At 35.8% G+C, this 27,223-nt stretch overlaps 1 protein-coding gene across 1 annotated transcript in view; it reads right to left on the reverse strand.

Annotated features, from left to right (window-relative positions):
* Positions 1 to 27,223, reverse strand: part of PRKDC (protein kinase, DNA-activated, catalytic subunit) — a 217,830-nt gene that overhangs the window by 181,930 nt on the left and 8,677 nt on the right. The window contains 15 exon segments of the mRNA NM_001006651.2: positions 1,706 to 1,812; positions 13,426 to 13,585; positions 14,006 to 14,125; positions 14,560 to 14,646; positions 15,379 to 15,538; positions 15,872 to 15,987; positions 17,692 to 17,844; positions 19,083 to 19,208; positions 19,820 to 19,869; positions 20,180 to 20,348; positions 20,826 to 20,990; positions 22,704 to 22,850; positions 23,404 to 23,561; positions 24,040 to 24,070; positions 24,158 to 24,213. Of these exon segments, the coding sequence (NP_001006652.2) occupies positions 1,706 to 1,812; positions 13,426 to 13,585; positions 14,006 to 14,125; positions 14,560 to 14,646; positions 15,379 to 15,538; positions 15,872 to 15,987; positions 17,692 to 17,844; positions 19,083 to 19,208; positions 19,820 to 19,869; positions 20,180 to 20,348; positions 20,826 to 20,990; positions 22,704 to 22,850; positions 23,404 to 23,561; positions 24,040 to 24,070; positions 24,158 to 24,213 (1,805 nt within the window).

The following is a 27,223-nucleotide window of genomic DNA, read 5'->3' on the forward strand; positions in this document are numbered from 1 at the left end:
CAAAACCCATTACATGTTAACAAATAACATAGTTTAAGGAAAAGTATGTTTTCCAAAAAGAATTAAAAACCTCAGGAAACTGACACTTTCACATTTGTATAAATCTCTTTACTGTCTGGATCATTAAAAAACAACTAGGCTGATATGCTGTTTGGGCCATACTTGGAAGAGAGAGCAGCATTTTAATAGTCTTTTTAGATAACCATGGTTATTCTTTGATACTACTCTAAAACTGAACAAATATTAATTTCTTAAATATTAGTCACAATGTGGAATGTGAAACCTTACCAATGAATTTTACATAATCTGCTATATTAAAATCACTGGCCTATCTTGCACTTTGAGTGGATTTTTCTATCCATACATGATTTGGTAACATAATGTACTGGTCATCTGAAAATATTGGTTTACTGGGTTATGCAGATCTTCCAAATGTTCCCACATTTCATTATATATGCAAAAAAAATCACATTCATTAATATCACCAATCTCTTCAAAAAAATCTTTAAGTATTAAGAAGCTGTCAAGCTCATGATGATGGTTTCAAGTTTTCTAAAATTTAATTTGTGTTTATAAAACTTGAATTTTGCCATTGGCAACAAATACTCTCAAATGTTTTCTTTGAAGTGACAGGCTCACTCTATTTTAGATAAAATCTCTGCCTAATCCTAAATAGCCACAGTTTGTCTTGTCAGTTGTTCTTTAAAGTAAAAATAGTATTCATGAAAAGAGTGGCTACATGAGCTCACAGCTCAAAGCATCACAAAAGTGTTTTTCCTGAAGACAACTGTCACATTGCACTATGCAGCAGACTGCTTTATGTATACTTCCTGTTTCATCGCACAGAACATTAAAAAGACAAGTTCAAGGATCAAGATTTAATAAAGTGCTAAGGAACCAACAGTGGTACCGATCATTACACCATAGTGCAAATGTAAATGAGTAAAAATTAAAAATAGTTTTGGCCTCATACTCTGGAATCCACAGGGTTCTTTACTTCAAGAACCACTCTTTTAGAGAATAAGGGATTGTGTATCTGTAAAGAAATTTTATTTGCAAAACTCGATATACTCAAGTAATTTTATCTTGCTTTATTTATATGTAATAACATAATTTAAATATATTTGAGAGCCATTTCCAGTTCTATGCAGTCTTTCAATCAAAAGCTGTCAAAGATAACGAGGTGGAAAGAATTTACCCTAAACTTGCATTATCAGTTCTAGAAATTAAAAGGTTTTCAAATTTTAGTTTTTACTTAATACCTGAAAAATACATATTTTCTCTATACTGTTTTCTCTTTATTTTTTCCAATAATATGCCACATCTCAAAAACCTCAAAAAATCGTCACCAAAAAAACACAAAAACTGGCATGAATGAAACTTGACAAAATGATGTATTTTAAATTTTATATGTAAAAGAATCAATCTTACATATCCATATCAAAATTCTGATTGCTTATTAAATATGAAACATACTTTTTACTATCCACTAAATACATCTGAGAAGCAAACAAGAAAATAAGATCAAGACGACAGACCAAATAGTTAATATTTCTTACATTTTTATAGCTAAAAATATATTGAAATTATTTCTGTGTTATAACATATATGAATAACATTTTAAACTAAGATACCTACTTTTCATAAGCATTAGAATCTTATCTCTGCATTGTTTAAGGTAAAGAAAATACAAGGGTTTTCTTACTGATGAAATGTTCTTTGTCTTTTTCAGATGCTTTAACACAACTTGGTTAAATCCTTTCTGGGCAGCCTGAGAAAGTGCTGACACTTCCCAATTATTCTTGGTCTCATCTATCAACAGTAAACAAAAATCAATTTTAAATAGCATTCACTCATATTTTTGATACATACTTGGAAGAACACACAATATTGCTAAAAAGAGGCATTAAAATCCTAATTTTAATTATGGTTAGAATATTAAGTTTCTACAAAAAAAAGAAATTATAGTGGTTGCCCTGGTTTTAAATATCATTGTCTACTAAAAGAAACATGGTTCCTTGGAGAAGTGACTAACTTCAGAGATTGGGCAGACCTGTATTTCTAAGAGGAGCCTGAATCACCATGTAGTTCCAGAAGTAAGGAGCTGCTTGAAGAAAAGCAGCCAGCCCCCGTTCTTTACATGAAAGCTAAATCTGGAACAATCTGAGCTTCAAAATTAATAATAATAAAAGATTAGAGCCATTGGAAAAATTAGAATCCATAAGTCCCTACTAACAAAAATAGATCTGAAAAGAAAGTTACTTCTTACAGTAGAATGCCAAGTAGTATAAAGGAATGATGGAGTTAGAGAATCACTATTTTGCAACCATCATAGCATTAATCGATTCAGGAAGAATAATCAAAGGACACTAAAACTATTATGGTGAAAACTCAATGAAGAGCAAGAATACTTACAGCTGTAAAGTATCTCCTTGTAATTTTTTTTAAATGATCATAAACTTAGAGAAAATTTTAAAATATGGTACAAAACTTTTCTTTCCTGAACCACTTAAGAGTAAGTTACCAACATGATGCCCTACTACCCCTGAATACTTTAGTGTGTTTCCTGCAAGGACATTGTCCTATGTGACAGCCACACCAACTATCCAAATCCAGACACTCATCTTGAGACATGGCCCACAATTAATCTCAGCCCCATTCAGATTCCAGCAATCATCCTAATGTCTTTAGTTCAGAACCACATGTCCTATTTAGTTGTCCTGTTTTTTTTTAGTATCCTTTAAACTGACACAGTTCTCTCGTCTTCCCTTGAATTTCATAATTGGAACACTTAAAAAGTTATATGCCAGGAATTTTGTATACTGTCCCTCTATTTGGATTTGTCTAATGTTTTCTCATGATTAGATTCAGGTTATAGAAGCCAACTGTAACATTTTACTAGTTCTTTTATTTCTATTGGTTAAATAAAATCTTTGACACATGTACACTTTATACGAGTCTGGAGTCACAATTTCGAAGCTATAAAGTTATTTTTCACTAGTTCTGGAGATGCCCAGTGGGCTGACAGAGCTAGGTCAGCTGCTTTGCTGGAAGATACCTCATGGATGGTTTAATCCCAGCACATCTTTTCTTGGCTCCAGGAATGAATACCAAACAAAACTTTACCTCTGCCATTTGCCTAGTTCTCCTTTCTACAATTTTGTTCTTTTGGTTTGCCCAATAAACTAGTCTCCATGGGTGGGAGGAATAACTAAGAATATACTTGTCATCTGGTGACCTCTTATGTACAGATGTTAGAGACCTACTCTCTGATGGGCCAGAGATGAAAAGAGGATCGGGGTTTTCTTTGCTTGTTTTTGTTTCATTCTTTGGGGTTTTCTTTGAACTCAAATTAGTTCAGAATTTCAGATACTGGAAAAAACAGCTCTCTTTTCCAATATCTAGATTGGTTAGTGTTTTGTCTTGCTTTTGTATCTCTTGAGCTATGACTCAGATCTCAGAACTGAAGCAATATGCTCTTTACCAGTTACTGTATCTATGTACCTGAACTGACAAAGACCTTTACTTCTCCCTCTGCGTATAATGTTCTCCTACATTTGGAGGGTATTAATAGATTAGATTAATAGATTAGATAATAGATTAGACTAGCTCTTCAAAGAGCTCTGTTGTGTTTTATACAGGTAAAATTAATGTTCTGCTACTTCTGTGAAAATGCTTTCAGCATTAACCATAACGCTTCAAATGTGCCATAATTTAAAAAGAAATCTTAGAAAAACTAAAACATCTGAGGAATTCACATTACATAATAAGGCACATTTTTGGTAAATGAGACAAGTTTAATAATTTTGGTTTAAACTCAAATTTTTTTTTTCTATCAGTGTTAAGTATAATACAAGTGTACATATTATTCTACTTGGATATACTTATCCAGGCTTACCAAGTCAGTATGCTAACATATTACTCAAATACTTTTTATTGCAGGAAAAGATACATAACATAAAATGTATTCTTTTAACCAATTAAGTGGTATTAATAACAGCCACACACACACAAAAAAAAAACAGCCACAATGTTGCCTAACCATCACCACCACCCACCTCCAGAACTTTTTCATCATCACAAACAGTCCTACCTTTTACTTTATGAAAAATGTCATGAATTTACATTCAACTAAACTAAATCATTGGGCAACCCCGGTGGCTCAGCGGTTTAGCACTGCCTTCAGCCCAGGGTGTGATCCTGGAGACCCAGGATTGAGTCTCGCTTCAGGCTCCCTGCATGGAGCCTGCTTCTCCCTCTGCCTGTGTCCCTGCCTCTCTCTCTGTCTCTCATGCATAAATAAATAAAATCTTTAAAATAAATAAACTAAATCATGATTTGGACAAACTTTTTATTTCTCCAGTATTATACTTTGTAGCACAAAACCTGTTAATTTCTAAGCTCTATAGGTAACCTGAAACCTCGGATTGAGCAAATTAATAGAATATCATTGCACACCCAGATAATTTCTCAGTAAAATAAAATCTGAAACAGATCGAATTTTTAAGTTCATTTGCTTTTGTTTTTATAGAATGTAACAAGGCACAACCTTGGGATCATGCTAAATAACGAATGTGTTGGATAAGGATACATGCGGCTGCAGACAATGGTGACATATGCTCACAAGCTCTGGGAGTCTGAGAAAGTTTGTGAGTGTGGAAGACAATTCTCAATTATCCATCCAAGTTTTCTTAATTAAAAAAAAAATGTTTGTAATGAGTTGTATGCAATGAGCTGTTGAAGCTACCATAGCAGCAATACTGCAGAAATACAATTCTGGGTGTGCTCTTGCTTTTCAAGGAAGAAAAGTAGTTTTCTCATAAACTCAGGCTTCTCAGTGTGGACAGCTTTTTACAGTTGGGACTTAGTAGAACCTGCACAGATCTTTGCTTATGTGGATTAGAACCAGCAATAATTACCATATTAAAAGTGAAAACTATTTAAGACCTACTGACTTGAAGATCATGCTAACATGCATAACATCGAAGATGTATTACTTAGTATTACTTTGAAAAAGTCTTGATTTCATTAAGTCCTTCAGGGAGAACAATTTAAGGTTGTGCTTATGTTTGTTTTTTTGTCCTTGCCTGAGGTGATAGAAGAAAATCTTGCTTAATGTCCAAGAATTTACTGCTTACGTTTACTTTTAGGCACTTTATGAATTCAGATCTTACACTTAGGTCTCTAATTCATTTTGAGATTATTTTTGTATATGGTCCAATTTCATTCTCTTACATATAGCTCTCTGGTTTTCCCAATACCATTTAAGAGACCATCCTTTCTCCATTGTGTATTCTTACCTTAGTGTAGGTTAAATGACCACATATATGTGGGTTTATTTCTGGGCTCTCCATTCTATTTCACTGATCTATGTGTGTGTGTTTGTGCCATACAATACTGTTCAATTACCAATGCTTTGTAGTACGATTTGAAATCTGGGAGTGTGATATCTCCAGCTTTGTCTTTCTTGCCCAAGATGGCTTTGGCTATTTGGGGTCTTTTGTGGTTCAAACAAATTTTGGGATTCTATTCTGTGAAAAATGCTATTCATATTTTGATAGAGACTGCACTGAATTTGTACAGACTTAAATAGTATAGCCATTTTAACAATATTAATTCTTCCAATACATGAGCAGGGTATATCTTTCCATTTGCCATCTTCAATTTCTTTCAACATCTTAGTTTTCAGAGTACAGGTTTTTTACCTCTTTGGTTAAATTTATTCAGATATTTTATTCTTTTTGATGCAATTGTAAATGGAATTTTCTTAATTCCTTACATTCTTTATTGGTGTACAGAAATGCAATAGATTTCTGCATATTAATTTCGTATCCTGCTATGGATGTGTTTTTTTTTTTTAGTGGCATCTTTAGGGTTTTCTATTATCTGCAAATAGTTACAGTTATACATGTTTTATTTCTTCCTTACCAGTCTAGATGCCTTTTATTTTTTTATCTGATTACTATGTCTTAAGACTTCAGTACCATGCTGAATAAAAGTGGGGAGAGCTGACATCTGTCTTGTTGCTCTTAGAGGAAAAGCTTTCAGCTTTCTCCCAGAATATGTTAGCTATGAGCCTGTCATACATAGATTTATCATGTATGTTTGTTCCCTCTATACCCACTTTGAGATTTTTTTTTGTCATAAATGGATGAATTATGTCAGATGCTTTTTCTGCATCTATTAAGAGGAACATATTTTTATCCTTCATTTTATCAATGTGGTATATCACACTGATTTGTAAACGTTGAATTATCCTTGCATCCCTGGAATAAATCCTACTTGATCACTGTATATGAATCTTTTAGTGTATTGTTGAATTTAGTTTGCTAATATTTTAATGTAAATTTTTGCATCTATGTTCATTAGGGATGTTGACCTGTAATTTTCTTTTGTAGTGTCTGATTGTGGTATTAAAGAAATGCTGGCCTTGGAGAATTAATCTGAAAGCATTTCTTTACTTTTTTAAATAGTTTGAGGATAGATACTAACTTTTCTTTAAATGTGTGGAAGAATTCACCTATGAAGCCATCTGGTCCTGGACTTTTGTTTGTTAAGGGTTTTTTGATTACTGATTCAATGTCATTACCAGTAATAGGTCTGTTCAGGTTTTCCAGTTCTTCCTAATTCAGTCTTGGATGACTGCATGTTACTAAAAAGTATCTATTTCTACTAGGTTGTCCAATTATTAGCATGTAATTATTTGTAGCAGTCTCTCAATAACCCCTTGTATTTTCATGGTATCAGTTGGGGCTTCTCTTTCATTTATGATTTTATTTGGTCTCTCTCCTTTTTCTAGGTGAGTCTAGCTAAAGGTTTATCCATTCCTTTCAATGAGTCGAAAGAACCAGCTCTTAGCTTCATTGATCTTTTCTATTGTTTTTTTGTCTCTATTTCTGTTCTGATCTTTATTTCCTTCCTTCTACTAAGTTTGTGTTTTGTCATTTTCTAGTTCCTTTAGGTGTAAGTTTAGATTGAGATTTTTCTTATTTCCTGAGGATGCCCTATACTGCTATATTTCTGTCTTAAAATTGCTTTTACTGTGTCCCAGAGACTTTGGAATGTTATGCTTCCATTTTCATTTGACTCAAAGTATTTTTTTAATTTTCTCTTTGCTTTCTACCTTGACTCATTAGTTGTTTAATCAGCATGTTGTTCAGCATCCACTTGTTTGTTTGTTCCAGTTCTTTTCCCTTCTGGTTGATTTCTAGTTTCATACTACTATGGTCAGAAAAGAGGGCTGATATAACTCCAGTCTTCTTATATTTACTGAGACTTGTTTTTGGCCTAACACATGATTTATCCTACAGAATGTCCTAGAGGATGTTCCACAAGCAATTGAAAAGAATACATATTCTGCTGGTTTGGGATAGAATGTTCCATATATATCTACTAAGTCCATCTGATCCAATGTGTCATTTAAGGCCAGTTTCCTTATTTGTTTTTGTCAGAATGATTTATCCATTAGGGTAAGTAGGGGTCCACTACTATTACTGTTTTACTGCCAATTTCTCCCTTTATCTGTAAATCTTTGCTTTACACATTCTTAGGTGTTCCTATGTTTTTTTTGTTGTTGTTGTTGTTTTTTGTTTTAGGTGTTCCTATGTTGGGTGCACAGCTATTTTCAATTGTTACGGCCCTTGTTAGATTGGTTCCTTTAAGGTTATGTAATGAGCCTGTCTCTTGTTACAGTCTTTGTTTTAAGGCTATTTTGTCTCACATTTTAGAAAAAAAAAAATCAACACAAAATAATAAATAAAATTTTTTAAAAAAATAAAATTTCAAATGAAAAAATGGTCTATTTTGTCCAATATAAGTACTGCTACCCTGGCTTTTCTTTTTTCTTCATTTCCAGTTGCATGAAGTATCTTTCCATCTTTTCACTTTCAGTCTGTATGTGTCTTTTTGTCTTTTGGTCTAAAGTGAGTTATTAGGTGGGCAGCCCCAGTGGCGCAGCGGTTTAGCGCCGCCTGCAGCCTGGGGCATGATCCTGGAGACCCTGATAGAGTCCCATGTCAGGCTCTCTGCATGGTGCCTGCTTCTCCCTCTGCCTCTGTCTCTATGAATAAATTTTTTAAAAAAATCTTTAAAGTGAGTCATTAGGGATCCCTGGGTGGCTCAGCAGTTCAGCGCCTGCCTTCAGCCCAGAGCATGATCCTGGAGTCCCAAGGATCAAGTCCCACATCCGGCTCCCTGCATGGAGCCTGCTTCTCCCTCTGCCTGTATCTCTGCCTCTCTCTCTCTGTGTCTCTCCTATGAATAAATAAATAAAATCTTTAAAAAAATAAAAAAATAAAGTGAGTCATTATAGGCAGCATACTGATGGGTCTTGTTTAGTTTTTTACATCTATTCACCCTCTATCTTCTGACTGGAGCATTAGTCCATTTACATGCAAAGTAATTATTGATAGGTATTTCGTTCATTGTTCTCTGGTTGCATTATAGTTCTCTTCCCTTGTGAACTGATGACTTTTCGGTGTTATATTTGGGGTCTTTTCTCTTTATTTTTTGTGTATTATAGGTTTTTGAATTGTGGTTGACATGAGGTTCATATAGAACACCCTATATACATATAGCCATTTATTTTAAATTGATGGTCACTAGGGGCACCTGGGTGGCTCAGTCAGGCAAGCATCTTGCCTTGGGCTCAGGTCATGATCTCAGGATCCTAGGATTGAGCCCCATGTTGGGCTCCCACATCAACAGGGAGTCTGCTTCTCCCTCTCCCTCTGCATCCTCCCCCTGGCTCATGCTCTCTCTGAAATAAACAAAATCTTTAAAAAAAATTTGAGAGTCACACTTAAGATTGAACATACTCTAAAAGTATCTAAAATTACTCCCCCCGTTTTTTTTTTTTTTAATGATTTTACCCATCCATTCACAAAAGACACAGAGAGAGATAGAGGCATTGACAGGCAGAAGGAGAAGGTGGCTCCATGCTGGCAGCCCAACGCCGGACTCAATCCCAGATCTCCAGGATCACATCCTGGGCTGAAGGCGGCGCTAAACCGCTGAGCCACCAGGGCTGGCCCCCCCACCCATGTTTTTTAATTTAATATTTTCCATCTCTTTATTTTGCATATCCTTTAATTATTGTAAATATCACTGATTTACTATTTTTGTTTTCTAACCTTCATATTAGCTTAAAAAGTGATTAATCCCTACCTTCAAAAGGTATTTACCTTTACTAGTGAGATTTATATTTTTACAAATTGTTATGAATTAATGCCTTTGCTCTTTAATTTAAAAAAGTCCCTTTAGGGATCCCTGGGTGGCGCAGCGGTTTGGCGCCTGCCTTTGGCCCAGGGCGCGATCCTGGAGATCCGGGATCGAGTCCCACGTCAGGCTCCCGGTGCATGGAGCCTGCTTCTCCCTCTGCCTATGTCTCTGCCTCTCTCTCTCTCACTGTGTGCCTATCATGAATAAATTAAAAAAAAAAAAAAAAAAAGTCCCTTTAACATTTCTGGAAAGGCATGTTTAATGGTAATAAACTCCTTTAGTTTTTGTTTGGGAAACTTTCCTCTCCTTTAATTCTGAATGATAACTTCACTGGGAAGAGTATTCTTGATTGCAGGGTTTGTTTATCATTCATCACTTTAAATATATCATGCCACTCTCTCCTGGCCTCCAAAGTTCCTGCTGAAAAATCAGCTCATAGACTTAATGAAGTTTTCCTTCTATATAATTATTTGCTTTTCTCTTGCAGCTTTTAAGATTTGATCTTTATTTTTTGCCAGTTTAATTATATGGCTTGCTAAGGACCTCTCTGAGTTCATCTTGTTTAGAATTCTTTGTGCTTCCTGAACCTAGATCTGTTTCCTTCCCCAGGTTAGGGAAGTTTTCAACCATTATTTATTCAAGTAAAATTTCTGCCCCTTTGTCTACTTCTTCTGGACTCCCATAGTGCCTATGTTAGTATGCTTGATGTTGTCCCAAAGAGCCCTTAAACTATTCTTATTTTTAAAACTTCATTTTTTGGGGTGCCGAGGTGGCTGAGTTGTTTAAGAGTCTGCCTTCAGCTCACGTCATAATCCCAGGGTCCTAGGACTGAGCCCCGCATCAGGCTCTCTGATGTGGAACCTGGTTCCCCCTCTCCTCCCTGCTCATGCTCTCTATCTCTGTGACTACCTCTGTGTCTCTCTCAAATAAATAAAATCTTAAAAAAAAAAAGAATAAAAATTCATTTTTCTTCTCCTGTCATTTTCCTATTTTATTTGAGTCATTTCCACAATCCTGTCTTTTAGATCACTGATCCATTCCTCTGGATCATCTTATCTGCTGACTGTGAAGCCCAGTTATGACTATTCTGGATATACTGGTGGTCAGGCTGCCCCCACAGGCAGGAGCTTATGGTGGGTAGGCAGTCCTGGCTGAAGCTGCCCACAGGGGAGTGGCAGGGTTGCAGCCACCTGGGGGTGGGGAGCACTAGCCTCAGTCAAGGTCATTTGCTAGTACAGTGGAGTGGGTACCATTTTGGAAGGATGCCTGCCAAGGTGGGCAGACTGCACAGGGCTGGTGCCAGGAAGATAGAGTGTCAGGCCTAGCATCCAACAACACTTTCATTCCCAGAGAAAGTTCCTACATAGCCCTGCCCCTCCAGCACACTAAAATCAGTCAAAAAATCAGTTTTCTCTTCCTGTATTTGTAATTGCCTTATCTAACAAAAAGAAACCTAGCTTCCATTAACCTTTATTTATTTGATCAATCCCCCATATGTCACCTTCTGCACCCTGCTTTGACCCTCATGCCCTATAAGGCTGCCCAATATGTGGGGGCCCTCCCAACCCTGCTTCAGGTCTGACACCCATGCCAGGCTCTCCTCAGGGCTGTCCTCCTCATGTTACTAGGGAACACCACTACTACCTTAACACCTAACTTCCTCTGTACAACCTAAAGATCTTAGGACTGAATACTTTAGGAAGAGGAGAGGAAGAGGATTTCAAATGACTGACTCTCACAAAAGGAAAATAGTCACTTTAGAAAAAGAAGGTGCAGAAATTCACTAACCAAATAGTCAAAATGAACATGATTGGTAATGGCACCAAATACCATCATGATGTTGTGAGGAGGCCACCCACGCATCAGTTATGGGTGTTTCTCCCCAAACAGCACAACTGAATCCCATTATGAGAAAACATCAGACAGATTCATATTGAAAACAACTGTCCTATAATCTTCAAAAATGTCAACATCATGAAAACTAAGTAAGGCTAAAGAGCTACTCACATTCAAGAATGCTAAGGCATTTTAACTATTAAGTGCAACACATGGTTCTAGATTGAATTCTGGACCAGGAGAAATAAAACTATAAAAGAAATTAATGGGACAACTGAGAAATCTATATATGGATTACAGATTAGAAAAGAATGTATCTTTGTTATTTTTTCTTATTTTGACAATGATACCATGATTGTGTAAAATAATATTCTCACTCGTAAGAAACATACTGAGGGGCACCTTGGTGGCTCAGTTGGTTAAGCATCCAACTCTTGGTTTTGGCTCAGGTCATGATCTCAAGAGTCGTGGGGTCAAGCCCCATGTCAGGCTCCACACTCATGCTCGCTCACTCTCTTTTAAATAAAATAAAAATCTTAAAAAAAAAAAGAAAGAAAGAAAAATACACATTGCAACATTTAGGTTGTCCATAGTGCCTGCAGCTTACTCACAAAGGGTTCAGAAAAAAATGTTATATATAAACACACACATACACACACACACATTATCTCAGAATACAAGAAGAGCACATATAACAATAAAGCAAAGGGGACAAAGCCTTACTGTGGAATCTGGGTAAAGAGTATATAGGAGTGTCTGTCACTCCTCATGCAACTGTCCTCAAAGTTTGATAACATTTTAAATAAAATGTTACTAAAAAATAGTCCTTGTCTTTAAGATTATGGATTTTCTTTTGTTATTTAATTTTACCTACTGTTTTTTCCTATTTTCTAATTATCTAGAGTACATATATTTATGAATAGATAAATCCTTTGCTTAAAAGAATCAAAGTATCTTCCCTTATTAAAATTTAGATGAAAAAATCTTTTCCTTCCTTTTTTAAAAGATTTTTATTAAAAAAAAAAAAGATTTTTATTTATTTGAGAGAGAGACAGAGAGAGCACAAGCAGGGGGAGTGGCAGAGGGAGAGAAGAAGTAGACTCCCCGCTGAGCAGGGAACCTGATGCAGGACTAGATCTCAGAATCATGGGATCATGACCTAAGTAGAAGTCAGACACTTCACCAACCAAGCCATCCAGGTACCCCAAAAGAAACATAAATCTTTTCAATGAGCTAATAGAACTAAATTCCAGAAAACAAAAAGTATACCATTTGCTACTAGATATATTCATTCTTTTAAACTAAGTCCATGTATTTTTAGTGATTTATTCAAAAAGCAGCAATCTTTATATAAAGTGAATTTTAAAAGCCTAAGTAAGCTATAAACATTAACTAGCATATATATATACATGTTATATATATATATATATATATATATATATATATATATATATATAATAATTTTTTTTTGGTCTCTAAATAATGCTTGTTACTGCTAGCAATTACAGAAAAATCTCTCAAAACTGTAACTCTTCTTGAACTCTGTATATGCATCAAGGGTGTCTTACCAACCAGACTCAGTGAATAAAATGTGTCACACAACTTCCACTTAATGTTTCCAAACCAACAAAACTTAAGTTGAATAAGATGATTTACACAGATAAAGTTTAACAAATTAACACTTAATTTTCCATTTAATTTACTAAATTTTTCATGATAGGAACTGAAGTTTCAATTCTCAGCAATATTTCAGTGTCTTTCTCCAATCTGAATCCTTCTTTTTGCTCCATCTGATAACAATGTCCATGTTCATTCTGGTTCAAGTAATCTGCCTCCTCAACACTAATTACTACTTTTCTTGACTGGTCATACTTTTGCCTGGCCCAGTGATTTTTTTTTCCTTTGAATCTTTTCTCAAATCTATTTCTACTATGATAATTATTCTTAACTGGCTAACAGTAGTGCTTCATCAATTATATTTGGAACACCAATAAAAACAAACTATAAAATTACTATTGAATTTTTATAGTTTTAATTCCCATTTAACAATGTATTTATCGCAAAGCACTATATTAGGATTTATAAGCAGTTCAAGACATTAAAGACAGAGCTCTTACCCTTGAAGATTTTATAAATCTTGGCAGGATGTGAATAAAATAATAACAGGTTTAATACCTCAATTATATGTCCCAATGTTATTTCTCATATCCCAATTACACTAAGTTGGAGAAATAACAAAAACCTCAATCAAACATATTTTGAATATGTTGGGTTCAAATTTTAGAAGTTACAAAAATACAAACAGTCCTATTAAAGTTATTACAATGCCATTTTATTTAAGATACACATCACAATTCTTCTAAACCTTACCTGATAAAGCTGAAGTTTTCAGATATCCGTCAAGGCTGGGTAAAATGTCTTTATAATGGGGCTGAATTATATGTTTGCAGATGCAAACTGACCATTCTTCTAAGGCATTCAGGCCTACTTCTGCCAATGGGGTATAGCTCAAGCCCAGTTTAAAAGCCATCTACATATTAATACAAACAAGGTAAGCTGAAATGCAGAGAACTTAACATTTAAAGAAAAAACACCAATTAGTTTTGGTTTCTAATGAATAAAGCCTTCTACTGATAGACAGTGATGGAGGTAAGTAGGTGCATCCCAGGTCATTAGTGGGAAAACAAGCACCACCAATCTATATAGTTGGTGTTATACTGCAGACTTTCATACACAGGTTCAATCCTCACATCCACCTGTAAGGGAAGCTCTGAGAGGCCAAACCAAGTATCCTAAGTCCCAAAGGTACTATGTGGCAGAAGAACCTGAACCAAGGGTGTCTGATGGGTAAGCACCAGCTGTGACTGCAGTGGCAAGACCTTGATATTTCCATGTTTTCTAGAAAACATAACATTACATGAAGAAAATGGATTTAAGACAATGCATCTACCTGCAATGCAGGAATGTAGGCTCTAATATCAAGTTCAATGATGTCATGTGGCAGGGACAGAATAAAGGTCAAACAGGAGGCCAAAAGTTCATCTTTATATTGCTTCATTTTAACTGTTACCTTAATAAGAAGAGAAACACAGTGCTGTGCACCTGAATAGAGCCTATACTTTGAAATTCAACAAAAAATATTTACCCTGTTCTCAAATATAAAAAGTAATCATGTGGCTTTTATATGATATGGTTTAATTTACAAATTAAGCACTGATCTCTAGGAAAAGTTCGTTTGTTGAAGCACTTAATTCTCTTTACATGGAGAGCTAAAGAATCTATTAGTTTTGAGTCGACATCATTCAAACTTACCATGAAAACTCAAGGGACTTTTGAAACACAATGATTCCTTTTAGTACTTCCTAATCCCTTAATCCCAATCTCGATTAAGCAAACAAATGTTTAAGTAATTACATAATTTATGATTACTAAGATTTTTTTACAACAAACTTTACTTTTTAAATAGCCCATGATAACACTGTATAAATCACTTTAAAAAGTTACCTCTTTACCAAATTTTGCAAACAAAGCAAAGCAAGAATACTTTTCTGGGTCCTTGGGAGCCTGCGTCTGACTCTTCATACCAACTCCCTGTTGAAAAAAGCAGTAAATTAATAAAGCGAACGATTATCATGTATTTCTGTGTCTTAATCTAGCAGTTCCCAGTCTTCTTTCTAAGGGGTGAATCCATTTTTCACTTTGCCAAGGTCTTGTACAGAGAGGAAAAAAAAATTAGCTCTGATAACACTTCAGGCTGAGGCCAGTGAGAAACAAAGCATAAGATGGAAAGTGAATGGCTGGTCAAAAGCCAGAGGCCTAGCTAAATCCACTCTCCTTCCCTGACTTCTAACCTATGAACCAAGAGAACTGCTCTCCTTGTAACTAACCAATTGGACCACTCTAATTGACTATGGTGTTAGGTACACTAACTCAGTTATTCTCAAATGTTGCTAGCCACCAGATCACCTGGGTGGTCTGTTAGCACAGACTGCTGGCCTTGCCCCCAGAGTTTCTGATTAGATAAATCTGGAAAAGGCATAGATTTCCAAAGGAATGCTGATGCTGCTGATCCTAGAACCACACTTTAAGAACCTCTGTTAATCTAGCCTTATTAGCCAGGTGCTTATAAATCAGAATAGAAAATGCTATTAACTTTTTTAACAGGTGTTACTCAATTGCCACTGACACTATCAGTTTTAATAAGTATTGAAAGTAAAATGAGATTTTAAAACTGCAATATTATAATATTTTACAATGCCCTTACACACTCATGCAACTTAAAAAACACAAAAATATTCAATGTTCCCACAAAAAAACACTTACCTCAAAATATTTTATTTTCTTGGCATTTCTCACAGCAACAGAAAGCAATTTGTAGAAACCACTAATGAGAGGGAGCCGTGTAGACTGCAAAATTAATTCATATGCAAATGAATATACCCATGGCTCAAAAAATTCTATATGTTTCTCAGGAAGAATGTCTCTGTAAAAACAAATTAAAAGCTTAGTGTAGAATTTTTTATCATATATTTTTATTCAGCTTCAAAGTTATAAGTGACATAACAAAAAGATATATGATTCCATTACATAAACATTTTCATTTTCCTTTTTTCCCCTCCCTGCACATCTTTTAAATAGAAAAACAATGGTAATTCTAAGCTGGTACATTTAGATATAGCTTAACAGTTCATATAAGTAATTTTAGAGTTTAGGCCCTTTATTATTTCATTTCATAAATCTATATAGGTGGTTTTCCTATACTATGGCCAATAACTGGTGATTTCCACCCTTAAATAATTAGAACTTTTAAAAATACCTGCAAAACTCCACCAGGTTAATGAAAGCTGAAAAATCTTTGGGTTTAGCAGGATGTAAGTTAGCAGCTGGATCTGAGGTTGGGATCACCCAAACACCAGTAGCTTCATTTTCATCCTTAAAAGCAGATGTACTCAAATGAACATTGCATCAAAGTAAGAAAAGTACAGACGGATCCTTAATTATAATTACAATTAATATAATTTAACAAAGCTGATACAGCTTGCAGGAAACATTAAAGAAAATGACAAAGTGAAATGAGAAAAGAATGGTACAAATACAAAAATACGAACGGGGGCTGTGACTCCTTGAAGGAACTAGCAATGATGACTTGACAGAGGTAGAATTTCAGAACACAGAAGTGTCAGTCATAACCTAGAGGTTTCAAGCTGAGAAACAGAAGAGTAATCAACAGTGTTAAGTAACAGTAACTTACTATGAACATACTGTGCTTGTGTTATCAAACTCAGGTGCAAATGTTAAACAGCAGTTAGAAATACAGACTGGGGAGCACTCAGTCAGCTAAGCAGCTGACTCTTGATTTCAGCTCAGGTCATGATTTCAGGGTCCTAAGCCCAAGCCCTGTGTTGAGCTCTGCTTTCACTGGGGGGATGTCTGCTTAGAGATTCTTTCCCTCTGCCCCTCCCCCAACTCGCGTGTGCACTCGCGCTTTCTCTCTCAAATAAGTAAATCTCAAAAAAAGAAACAAACAGACTGGAAACTGTAGAGGAGGGTAAGGGTAGGCTTACTTGGGAAATGCTCATTGAGGTGACAACTGAACTGCTGGAGGTGAAGTAAAAAAGGTTAGGAAACAGGAGAAAGCAGAAAATAAGAGGAGAAAGAAAGTGCAAAGGAAGTCACTGAAGACAAAGTGACAAAGACAAGTGTCCTAAGAAGCAGGTTTGTTGACTAACACAGTTCCAGGAAGCCCCTTTCAGCAAGTTGAAAATAATCCAAAAGATTATTTTATACATACACAAAACATAAAAAGCAATAAAATACACTGGTGTTCCCATCAAGCCAGCATAAAAAATAGAACAAAACAAATGCAATACAGTCAATGTGACAGACAGCCTATTATGTCCTTTATTTATCTTCTGCATACCCACCCGAATGTCTCGTCTAACTTCATGATACTGCAGTGGAAGTACATATGTACTAACAGACATAATCTAACCTAAGGGAAAAGAAATCACTGGGCTGAAAAGCAAATTACATTTTTCCACTGGAACTCAAGCCCTTCAACACTAGTGTCATTACCACAGTGTTTTACTAAAACTTATCCTCAGGTAAGAGCAAAGCAGTTTCTATCTGGCAGCCTTAAACCATGACTTACATTCCATCCAGGCCAGGAAGTTGGGTACAGAAACAAGTGAAGATGTTCTTTCTTTTCTGCCTATTGCCTATATTCTACTAGTTTGAGAATACATTTAGCACTTCGCACCCAGACTTTGGAGTTTCCTTAGCTACGAACGAGAGGAATCCCAGCTTTCCCTACCCTATTGCAAGAAGTCCCCTCTACACAAATTAAGATGACACTTTACAATTGCTAAAAAATAAGTAACAAGCCCAGTAAACAATTTTTTTAAATAAGTGATTTTACAACATTAAACATATAAATTACTTTTTGAGCAAATCTACATATAACATTTTCAACACACTGGGCTAGTCAAACAGCAAAGTACCCATGACACACACGGATGCCATAGAAATCAATTTCCTGCAATCTCTACAAATGTGCTATTTTCCCCTGGGATGCTTACATACAAAGAGAGCTGGCATAAAAATGATACAAAATTATTATTGACAAAAACTTCTAACCTCATGTTCCCCAACATTCCGTTTCTCTAGCGTAAGATCCAATTTCTCAATAATCTTCAAAACTGATTTGACAAATTCATCATACAGCAAACGATTCAAATTTTGAAGTGAAGAATTCACAAAGAGAAATGCTTCATCTGCTAAAAGAGAATCCTTTAAATAAAGAAAAGTAATGAATTTCAAAATTTATGCAAAAAAGTATCAGTATAACCATGCATATAAATATTTAGGTATTACAGAAACTTCTGTGTAAACTATAACAGATTTACCTAAAAGTTCTGAAGCTGCAAAATGTAGACACTTTCCTAAATTATCAGGGCAATATCATTTCAGACAGATATGACCTACCCAGGTATGTAACACATACTAAGAACACAGTAGCAAATGCGAAGATTTAAGCTAATTCTTGTCAAAGCATTGATCTCACTTAATGTGTGTGCAGAAAAACACATATGTATACTATACACACATATACATTATGTACTTGTATTTGTGGAAATACAAATGCATGTACATTTATATATACAAACATAAATATGCATGCATGTATATACATATACACACACATAAGCATACATACATGTGAATAAATGTATACCTACACTCAGAATGAATTTAAAAGTATAATTTATCACTTCTTTTTAAGTGAAACTATTCCACTATTCCAAAAATACAGGCCAATTACTCTGCCTTTACTCAGTCAAATATTCTATGTTAACTTAACCTCAAAATATAGGAATAATTAACGTCACACATAAGAAAGAAATATTATAGGTAAAATTACTAAAAGTGCTATACTATTTTGCCTCAATATGAAAACAACTAAAAACTCCTAAGATTTTTCACAGGATAGAAATCATCTATGGACAAAGACTTTCCTAGGCTATAATGCTTTGTCAAAGTCTATGATAAAATGGTGGCCAGAAGCAAGTATAAAACAGACATTAAAGAACATCTACCAGAAATAACAGGAGGCATTATTCTAATCATAAATAATGTAAATAACCATGCACCAATCTTCTTCACACCTACTGAATCAGTAAGATTGATCTATGTTTTTTAATCTTCATCTTTAACAAATAAAAGTTCTCCCATAGTGACAATATTGTTATACTTCTGTTACCTAGAGGCTGGATCTGTTAGGAAGAATAAATTAGCATGAAACATACTACTCACAGATAAAATGAGGACTCAGCTACAGCAATTATTACATTCATGTGAGTTCTATGACTTTATTCCTAACTTATATCATTTTAATTTTTTATCACTCAAAGTACTTTAAAAAAAAGTTAATAAAACGTAGTTCTGAAACAAAGTCCTAAGAGTAAAATTATAGAGACTAATTAGAGGAACAAGGGTACTTTCATAGCTTTAAAATAAGTCATTTTTACCATCATCTGGTCACAACTCAGGAGACTTCTAAAAAGATCCAAATAGTCTTTATACGTGGGCACTTTCCATTTGCCAGTTCTAACTTCCCCTGATGCACGATACTCTTCAGGTTCAGACTCAACACCCTGGGCAGGAAGACAACATACCAATATATACTGGTGGATTCACAAAATAAGCATGGCTGCTAGAACATTCTGACTTTCAGAGTTTTCTAAGCTAAAACATCATTAGGAGACTGTAATTTGATTAAGACAGTATAGCATGAAAGGATAAGAAAGCAAGCTGAAAAAGAAACCATGATTTTTCTAACTGGGACTAAGAGAGGTGCAAGAACAAATATTTAAAACGAGGAATGTGTTGTGAGTCATTGATCTCACTTTCCTACTCAGGTCAATCTCCTACTTCACCCTATTTCTTGTTACTTCAGGTAACGAAGATATGCCTCCCATGATACACCTAAGCATTTTGTCTCAGAGTTTCAAGAAAGAAAATATTCCGTTCCTACAAAAATATGTAAATAATAGTAAAGTTACATTTAAGGGTGTTCCATAACTCAAGAGAAGTTTATTCACCTGAAAAAATAGAGAGGCACTATATCCCAGACTTTTCAGAATGTAAGGCATGGCTAATAACTAAAAAGGCCATTTTTGTATATTTACAGACCACAAACCCCAGTATCACTTCTAACTTTCAGTGACAAAAGACTAAATATTAAAACATTAGATTCAGAATTTACCTTTTGAAGGATCACTGGCTTAGAACATATTCTGATTAAACCCTGATGCACTGAGAAAAGAAAATGAAAACAAAAATAAAATCAGTAAACCATTATTTCACTGAATGTAACTGTACCTCTAAATTTTTTCCTTTAAGTTAGTTAATATCTTTACTTTAAAATTTTGGACTATTAAGATTCAGAAGCAAAAGGAAGAAAAAAAAAAAAGATTCAAAAAAAGGATGCAAAAACATGGTTTTGATCCACCAAAACATTAGTTCTCCAAGAGGCATTAAAAGACATGAAAGATATCTCTATCAAACAACATGTTAAGTATTCATCATGTATCATCATAAAAACAAGGGTGAGTTCCACACTTACCCACAGTACTGATGCAATTCCAGAGAACTGGTCCTTTTCCACCTAGGGCTAGGAAAACTTTTACTAGGGCTTTACAACACACTGACTGCATTTTTGGACTATACTGTGGGAAACTGTCTATCTGTGCCACCATGAGATGTTCCAGAACCGGTGTATACACCTCAGGAACCTACCAAAAATGGAGAGCAAACTAAAAGTTAGAGGAGGGAAAAAATAAATATAGGAATAATACAAATATCCAAAGTAATTACAATCCAAGTGGACATATATTAGCTAAATGAAAGACCTGGCTTATATCTAATCCACTAGTAAACTTAACATTTATTGTGACGGCCTAAAAAAATCAGAGTAAAACTGTCTGAATGATACTTAGGTGCAATTCTATTCAAAGCAGCAATCTTAATCTTTTAGAAAGATAAAATAAGTAACAAATTTCTCCTGTTTTGGATAACAAAAAGTTTCATGACAATAAGTCTATTAACACAAAGTACTTAATTAAAAATGGCACCTTGATCACAATGGTGCCTGTACTAAATGCATACAATTCATATGACTCCGTCAAGTTATCTGAAGAATTAAATAGTTAAATAGTTATCTGAAATTAAATAGTTAAAATTGTCCTTGTTTAATTAACTATTTCACTTACTCTATCAAGGTAAAGCAAGACACTTGCAATAGACTGGAGGAAACTTGGCATGTGGTAAACGTGGTCATCAACAGTGTCTATCTGGGTGAGGAACAGCTGCTTGCAGCGCTGAATGAGCTCTATGTACATGAAGTCAACATCTTTTGCATTTATAACCTTGCAAGGCTTTCAGAAAGGTAAACAAAAGTCTTTATCAATCTTATCAATATCAAAACAATGATATTTAAGGTGTCACATTAAGCCATGTGATTATAAGCTGAATATTAAGCTTTTCAATGGAGATCAAAGTTATAAAATACAATATATCTCATAAAATGCTTTTAAAAATAATCTGTAAATATATTGTAAATACGTATTTATATACAAGAAATCTATTGATAGCCAACTATTCTAGACACTGGTAGCCATCAAAGACAAATAAGATGTAGAATGTACCCCGAGAGGCTAGTCACCTAGACAAGGGAAACCAAGAAGTAAACTTAAAGCTGGAATACACTACTACACCACTCTGCACACTATACCCAGAGCCATCTTTGTAACTCACAAATCTGATAATGCTACCATCCAGCTTCAGATTTTTCAAAGGCTTCTTTGGACCTCAGATCTAAACTAGCTTCCCTGAGAATCTGACTGACTTAATCTTTTTAGAGTCCTTTCCCTTTTTCTTGATATATCATGCTCCAGCCACACTGTAAACCTATTCTACAGTGAACAAATTGAAGTTGGTTACACCATAGTGCATAAAGTTGAAAATTCCAAGCTCTTATTTACCTCTGAGCTTTCTCACATACTGGTTCTTCTGCCCTACATATATTCAAAGGAGCCAACAGAGACAAATGAAGATTAAATAAAGCAAGAGGAGGGAGAATCATCTGGAAGCAAACGAGGAAATGATCAGAAATGGAATGAGTTATGAGAGCAGAAAGCTGGGAAGAGGGTCTCTCCTTCCCTGAAAAAGGAAGTAGACACCAATGGGTAAATCCATAGAGAGATAGGAAGTCATTTTTCTCTGTAAAGTAGAAGTCACAGAGATCCACCAAGAAGGAAATAACTATAGTTATTATCAATCTTTTTTTAATACTTTTTTTTTTTAAGAGAGAGGGACAAAGAAGCAGGGGGGGAGAGAATTTTTTTTTTTAATTTTATTTATTTATTCATGAGACACCCAGAGAGAAAGGCAGAGACACAGGCAGAGGGAGAAGCAGGCTCCCTGCGGGGAACCTGATGTGGGACTCAATCCCAGGACTCTGGGATCAGGACCTAAGCCAAAGGCAGACACTCAACACTGAGCCACCCAGGCACCCCAGAGACAGAGACTCTTGAGTAGGTTCCATGCCCAAGCACAGAGTCTAATGTGGAGCTCCATCTCACAACCCTGAGATCATAACCCAAGCGGAAATGAAGAATTGGACGCTCAACCAACTGAGCCACCCAAGCACTCCAACAATATTCTTAACTATATACTTCTGTCATCAGAACCTCTCTTTCTAAAACACCGAGTGACATAAATTATAATTTTACTTCATAAATAGTGGGCAGCACAGTTTAGTGGAAAAAGCATACTGTTTTCCAGTCTTTAGACTTGAATTTACATCTTGGCTCTGTAAATTACTGTGTGTTCTTTGACAAGTTACCTAATTTCTCTAAGTCTCAGTTTCCTCATTTGTTAAAAGTGAAACAGTACTCCTAAAAATCTATAATGAAAATTTGAGAGAATATGTCTACAGAATCCTAGTATATAGTTGGCACTGAAACAACAAAGCAAGTAACAAAGTATTGTCACAAGCATGAGATGCTATTCAAAAATGCAATAATTATATTCTTTTAAACACTCACAATGAGTGTTTATTCTAAAAAGAATAAATTAATGAGACATACTCCTGCAAAAAGTCCATATCCTCGAATTGCAATGGATAAATCCTTGCTGTTTGAATCCATGTTCCTGATGATTCCATAGAATTGCTCCATGAAGTACTGTAGCTTACTCTTATGCATTTCTGCATCTTTTGCCACCATAAAAGAAACCTGCAATTGCATAATATTTACATTTTAGAAATATTTAATAGCAAAACAAAGGAATCTATTAAAGTGTAAAAAGGCTAGAATTGTTTAAATATTTTCAATACATTGTTATAATTCTACACAATATCTTTTATTGATAAACAACTACCACTTCAATTCATTTAGTCTGCATCAAGTTCAGAAAAGACACTTTATTACATGTGATGCATTTTTCCTAGAGGAAAGCACTGAAAGAGACCAGTCCAGTGCAAAAAGACGTGAACAAAAACCAGATTTGAATTTAGGCTCCTTGATGAAGATGAAAGCATAGTTAGAACTCGTCTATAACTCAGCACACTACAGAGTCATGCAGGTCCAGTGGCCAGCGAGTTCAGGAGTAACAGACTCAGTGACTCATTACGGCAACACAAAACAGAGCCGATTAATAACCAAGCTTTTCTATTTCAATACTATAAAAGCTAATAGATCAACCTGTATTCATCTTTGAAACGTGCATGCACAAAACTGAATTTAATTTTTTGTATGGAAAAAGTATTTCTAAATAAAAGTTGAATACCTGTTTCAGAAAAGATTCCAGAGCTGAATGTGCAGCTTTTTTCATTTCTACATTTGTATGGCTACACCATTTTGACAGCACTTCAAATAAAGAAACATAGTTGTCCAGAAGGCAGGTGCTAAACTGAGATGCATGCAGGGTAAATAAGCACAAGCCAGCTGCAATTGCAAAAACCATCAGTTAAAATATAATAACAAAAAGCAGAATCAAAAACTAAGAAAGCTTCAAGTACATGTCAAAACTAAAACTGTTCATGAAGATCCACTATCATTATACTATAACTTTAGGGATCCTGATCAGAGTTCTAACACTGCGAACCTACACTTGAATCAATAGACCAGTGACCTCCAAAACTAAGTTCAGAAGTAGGATCAGGATTTATTTAGATAAAAGTCAGTATCAAACAATCAGGATCCCCTAAAGATGCTCTAAAGTAGCATTGTTTAAGCCATGTCATTTAAGTGTGACCACCTAACCGGAGTTGTGTGCCAAAAACAAAGCCTCCAAAAGCCTCTCCATAAGTAACTGTATGTGAAACATCCAAGACATACTTCACTTACAGTTTAAGCAAAAGTTTAATCATGACATTAATTTAAAAATCTGAAATATTCCACCTTGTTATATATACAATCTTACCTAAGGGTACAGCATATCTCTTCAGGTCAATCTATTAAAGAAATTTTAAAAATTACCATCTATGTTTGAAACTTTCAAGTCTCAGCTATAAAAGAATTAAGAGTAATATTAATCCTACCTGAGGACGAATTGCCTTTAATGCAAAATCAAAAATTTCCCTCGAAGTCTGGGGATCTGGGGAAAAAACAAAAAGAAGTCTCCATTAAAAATCCCAACAGTATCATCTGACAAACCTCACAAACGCTTTACAACCAACAGTTTTATTTCCTTGAATACAGGAAGCATGTCTTCTATCATTCACTTCAGCTGGAGAGCTGCAAGCTATGACTGCTGACGTTATTATTATAGTAAAGAAAGAAGAAAATGTTGAGTTACAAGGACATGGGTTTCAAATCCACCTCATCACTTACAAGCTCTGTTAGGTAATCTCTCAGAGCTTCAGTTTTCTTATCTATAAAAAGGGACATTGTATAGCTTCTTTGATAGTCGTATGGAAGATTATATAAGGTCAAGCACATGGGGTGCCTGGGTGGCTCAGATGGTTAAGCATCAGCCTTTGGCTCAGGTCATGATCCCAGAGTTCTGGGATTAAGCCCCGCATCAGGCCCCTTACTCACCAGGGAGTCTGCTTCTTCCTCTACCCTTCCCCCCTGCTTTTCTCTCTCTGTTTCTCTCTTTCTCAAATAAATACATAAAATCTTTAAAAAAAAAAAAAAAAGTTCAAGCACATGATCATCATCCCTGTACTGCCAGGCTTGTATTTAGCATACGACACATGCCAAATTACTATGGTATTTACAAATATGAATAAAATGTGATCTTTGACCTTAATAAACTTACCACCTAAGGAGAAAGCAGCTACACAAGTATAACCCAAGGCTCTTACGCTGACCTGACAGACATCACTACTATTTAACTGTCTCCCACTAGTATTCACTACAGCTGTCCAGAAATCAAGCTTTACTTATCGCTAAGTTATCTAACCTTGGAACAGAGACTTGCAAACAGCAAAAGCTCAAAGATAGTTTACTTTGATCGAAAGGACTGATACATTTAAAAACAGAGCCCAACTGTGACAGAAGACAGAAAGAGAAGGGGTCAGAGAGGGCTTAAGAGGACTGACACATCAGCACATCTGTAGGATCATTCCATAAAAGAAGTATTTTAAAAGCTCCTTCGGGATTTTAAATATAAGGAGAATTTCTTCCAGCTCTGAGTATTCAAGACAAGATTTACAGACAACAGTTGAGCTAGACCTAAAAGAATGGGAATCACTTCATAAAAAGGTCATTCTGATACTAATAGAAAGTGACCATGTGGGATCCCTGGGTGGCGCAGCGGTTTGGCGCCTGCCTTTGGCCCAGGGCGCGATCCTGGAGACCCGGGATCGAATCCCACGTCGGGCTCCCGATGCATGGAGCCTGCTTCTCCCTCTGCCTGTGTCTCTGCCTCTCTCTCTCTCTCTCTCTCTCTCTCTCTCTGTGACTATCATAAATAAAAAAAAAAAAAAAAAAAAAAAAAAAAAAAGAAAGTGACCATGTAAACACAGGTGAACAGACTCAAAGGCACGAGGTACTCATCAGTGCATAGCTGGTCTAGAATGTGTGGACTCAGGTGAACACAGGGAGGTGCAGGAACGCCAGGGCTTGAGCTCCCAGTTGTGGGAATGGACATCACCTCTATGACCTTCCTTAGACTCCGCCTCCCACTGTCCACTCTCCTGTGTCCACCTCTGCCTTCTTTTTTTTTTTTTTCCACCTCTGCCTTCTAGTGGACCACTCCCTCGACAAGCATGCTCTTGTATTTATTTTGTTGTTGTGGTAAATATACATAATGAAGCATTTACCATGTTAACTACGTGTAAGTATACATACAATTCAGTGGCGTTAAATATTCACATTATTGTGTACTCGCCACCATTACCTATACCCAAAAAAATTTCATCATCCCCTATGGAAAGGCTGTACACATTAAACACTAACTCCCCTGTCCCCCACCCCCTGGTAACCCGATTCTACTTTCTGAACCAATAAGTTTCCCTGTTCCTGCTACCTCATACAGTATTTATACCGTTGTGACTGGCTTACCTCACTTAGCAGAATGTCCTCAAGCCCACGTGTTATAGCAGAGGAGTGTATTTCCTTCCTTCTCTAAGGCTGAATAATATTCTGTGTATATACTACATTTGTTTATCCATTCATCTGTTGATGGACACTTGGGTTGTTTCTCCCTTTTAGCTATTATGGATAGTGCGGCTAGGAACCTGAGTATACAAATTCTGGTACCTACTTCTAAAAACCCTTCTCCTATAGCTCCCATCAGGTATCCCATGTTTCTTTGGTCTCCTCCATTAAGATTCCTCTAAAAGGTTTTCTGCTGATAGCCTCCACTTCCTCCCTTCCATTCCACCTTATCTTCACCTTACTACTCCTTAACCTGCTCTGCCTAGCTTGTCCTCTGACACTCAACTGAACTTACCCTTGTTGAGGTGGACGCACTCTGCAGCTCTGGTGGCTTTGTATTCAGACTCCACACAGAGCAAAGCACCTTTACATCCTTGCCCCAGTTTCTCTGTACCCACTCCCCAGCTAATCTTGCTCACATTCACAGCCTAACATAATACCTCTATGCTGAAAACTGCCAAATTTATATCTTAAAGTCTAATTCCTCCTGCAAGATCCTGTCCTAAGTATACAACTGTACCCTTAACATCTAAGCTGAGACATCCCATGGCCTATGGTTCAACATGTCCAAAACAGAAAGCCACATTATTACCTAAAACCTGTCCAACCCAGTTTAAACACCACTGCACCAACTTCAGTTGCTTGCAGCCACACTTAAGAGCCAAGTCTCTCAATCCTACACTAAAACAAATCTCATACCCAATAGCAGTCAAGTAGACCCTTGTAAAACATCAACTAGCCCATATCTATTCACTGGAGGAAAAAACATGGTTTCTTCTGCCATTGGGAATGAAATGCAAGCTCAGAAGCCCCTCACACACTGACCCCACATACTGCGCAAAGAACCAGAGGGCTATATACATCCTCTACCTTCTTCATACTCTGATATTCCTATTCACTGTACCCAGCCTGTTTGCATAACTGAACCCTAAAATCTATAATAGCTTGTTCATCTATTGTCTGTTTCCTTTACTAGACTGAGTTCACGATGGTAGAAACCT

The sequence above is a fragment of the Canis lupus genome, chromosome 29, assembly GCF_011100685.1.
Source record: "Canis lupus familiaris isolate Mischka breed German Shepherd chromosome 29, alternate assembly UU_Cfam_GSD_1.0, whole genome shotgun sequence".
Taxonomy (NCBI): domain Eukaryota; kingdom Metazoa; phylum Chordata; class Mammalia; order Carnivora; family Canidae; genus Canis; species Canis lupus.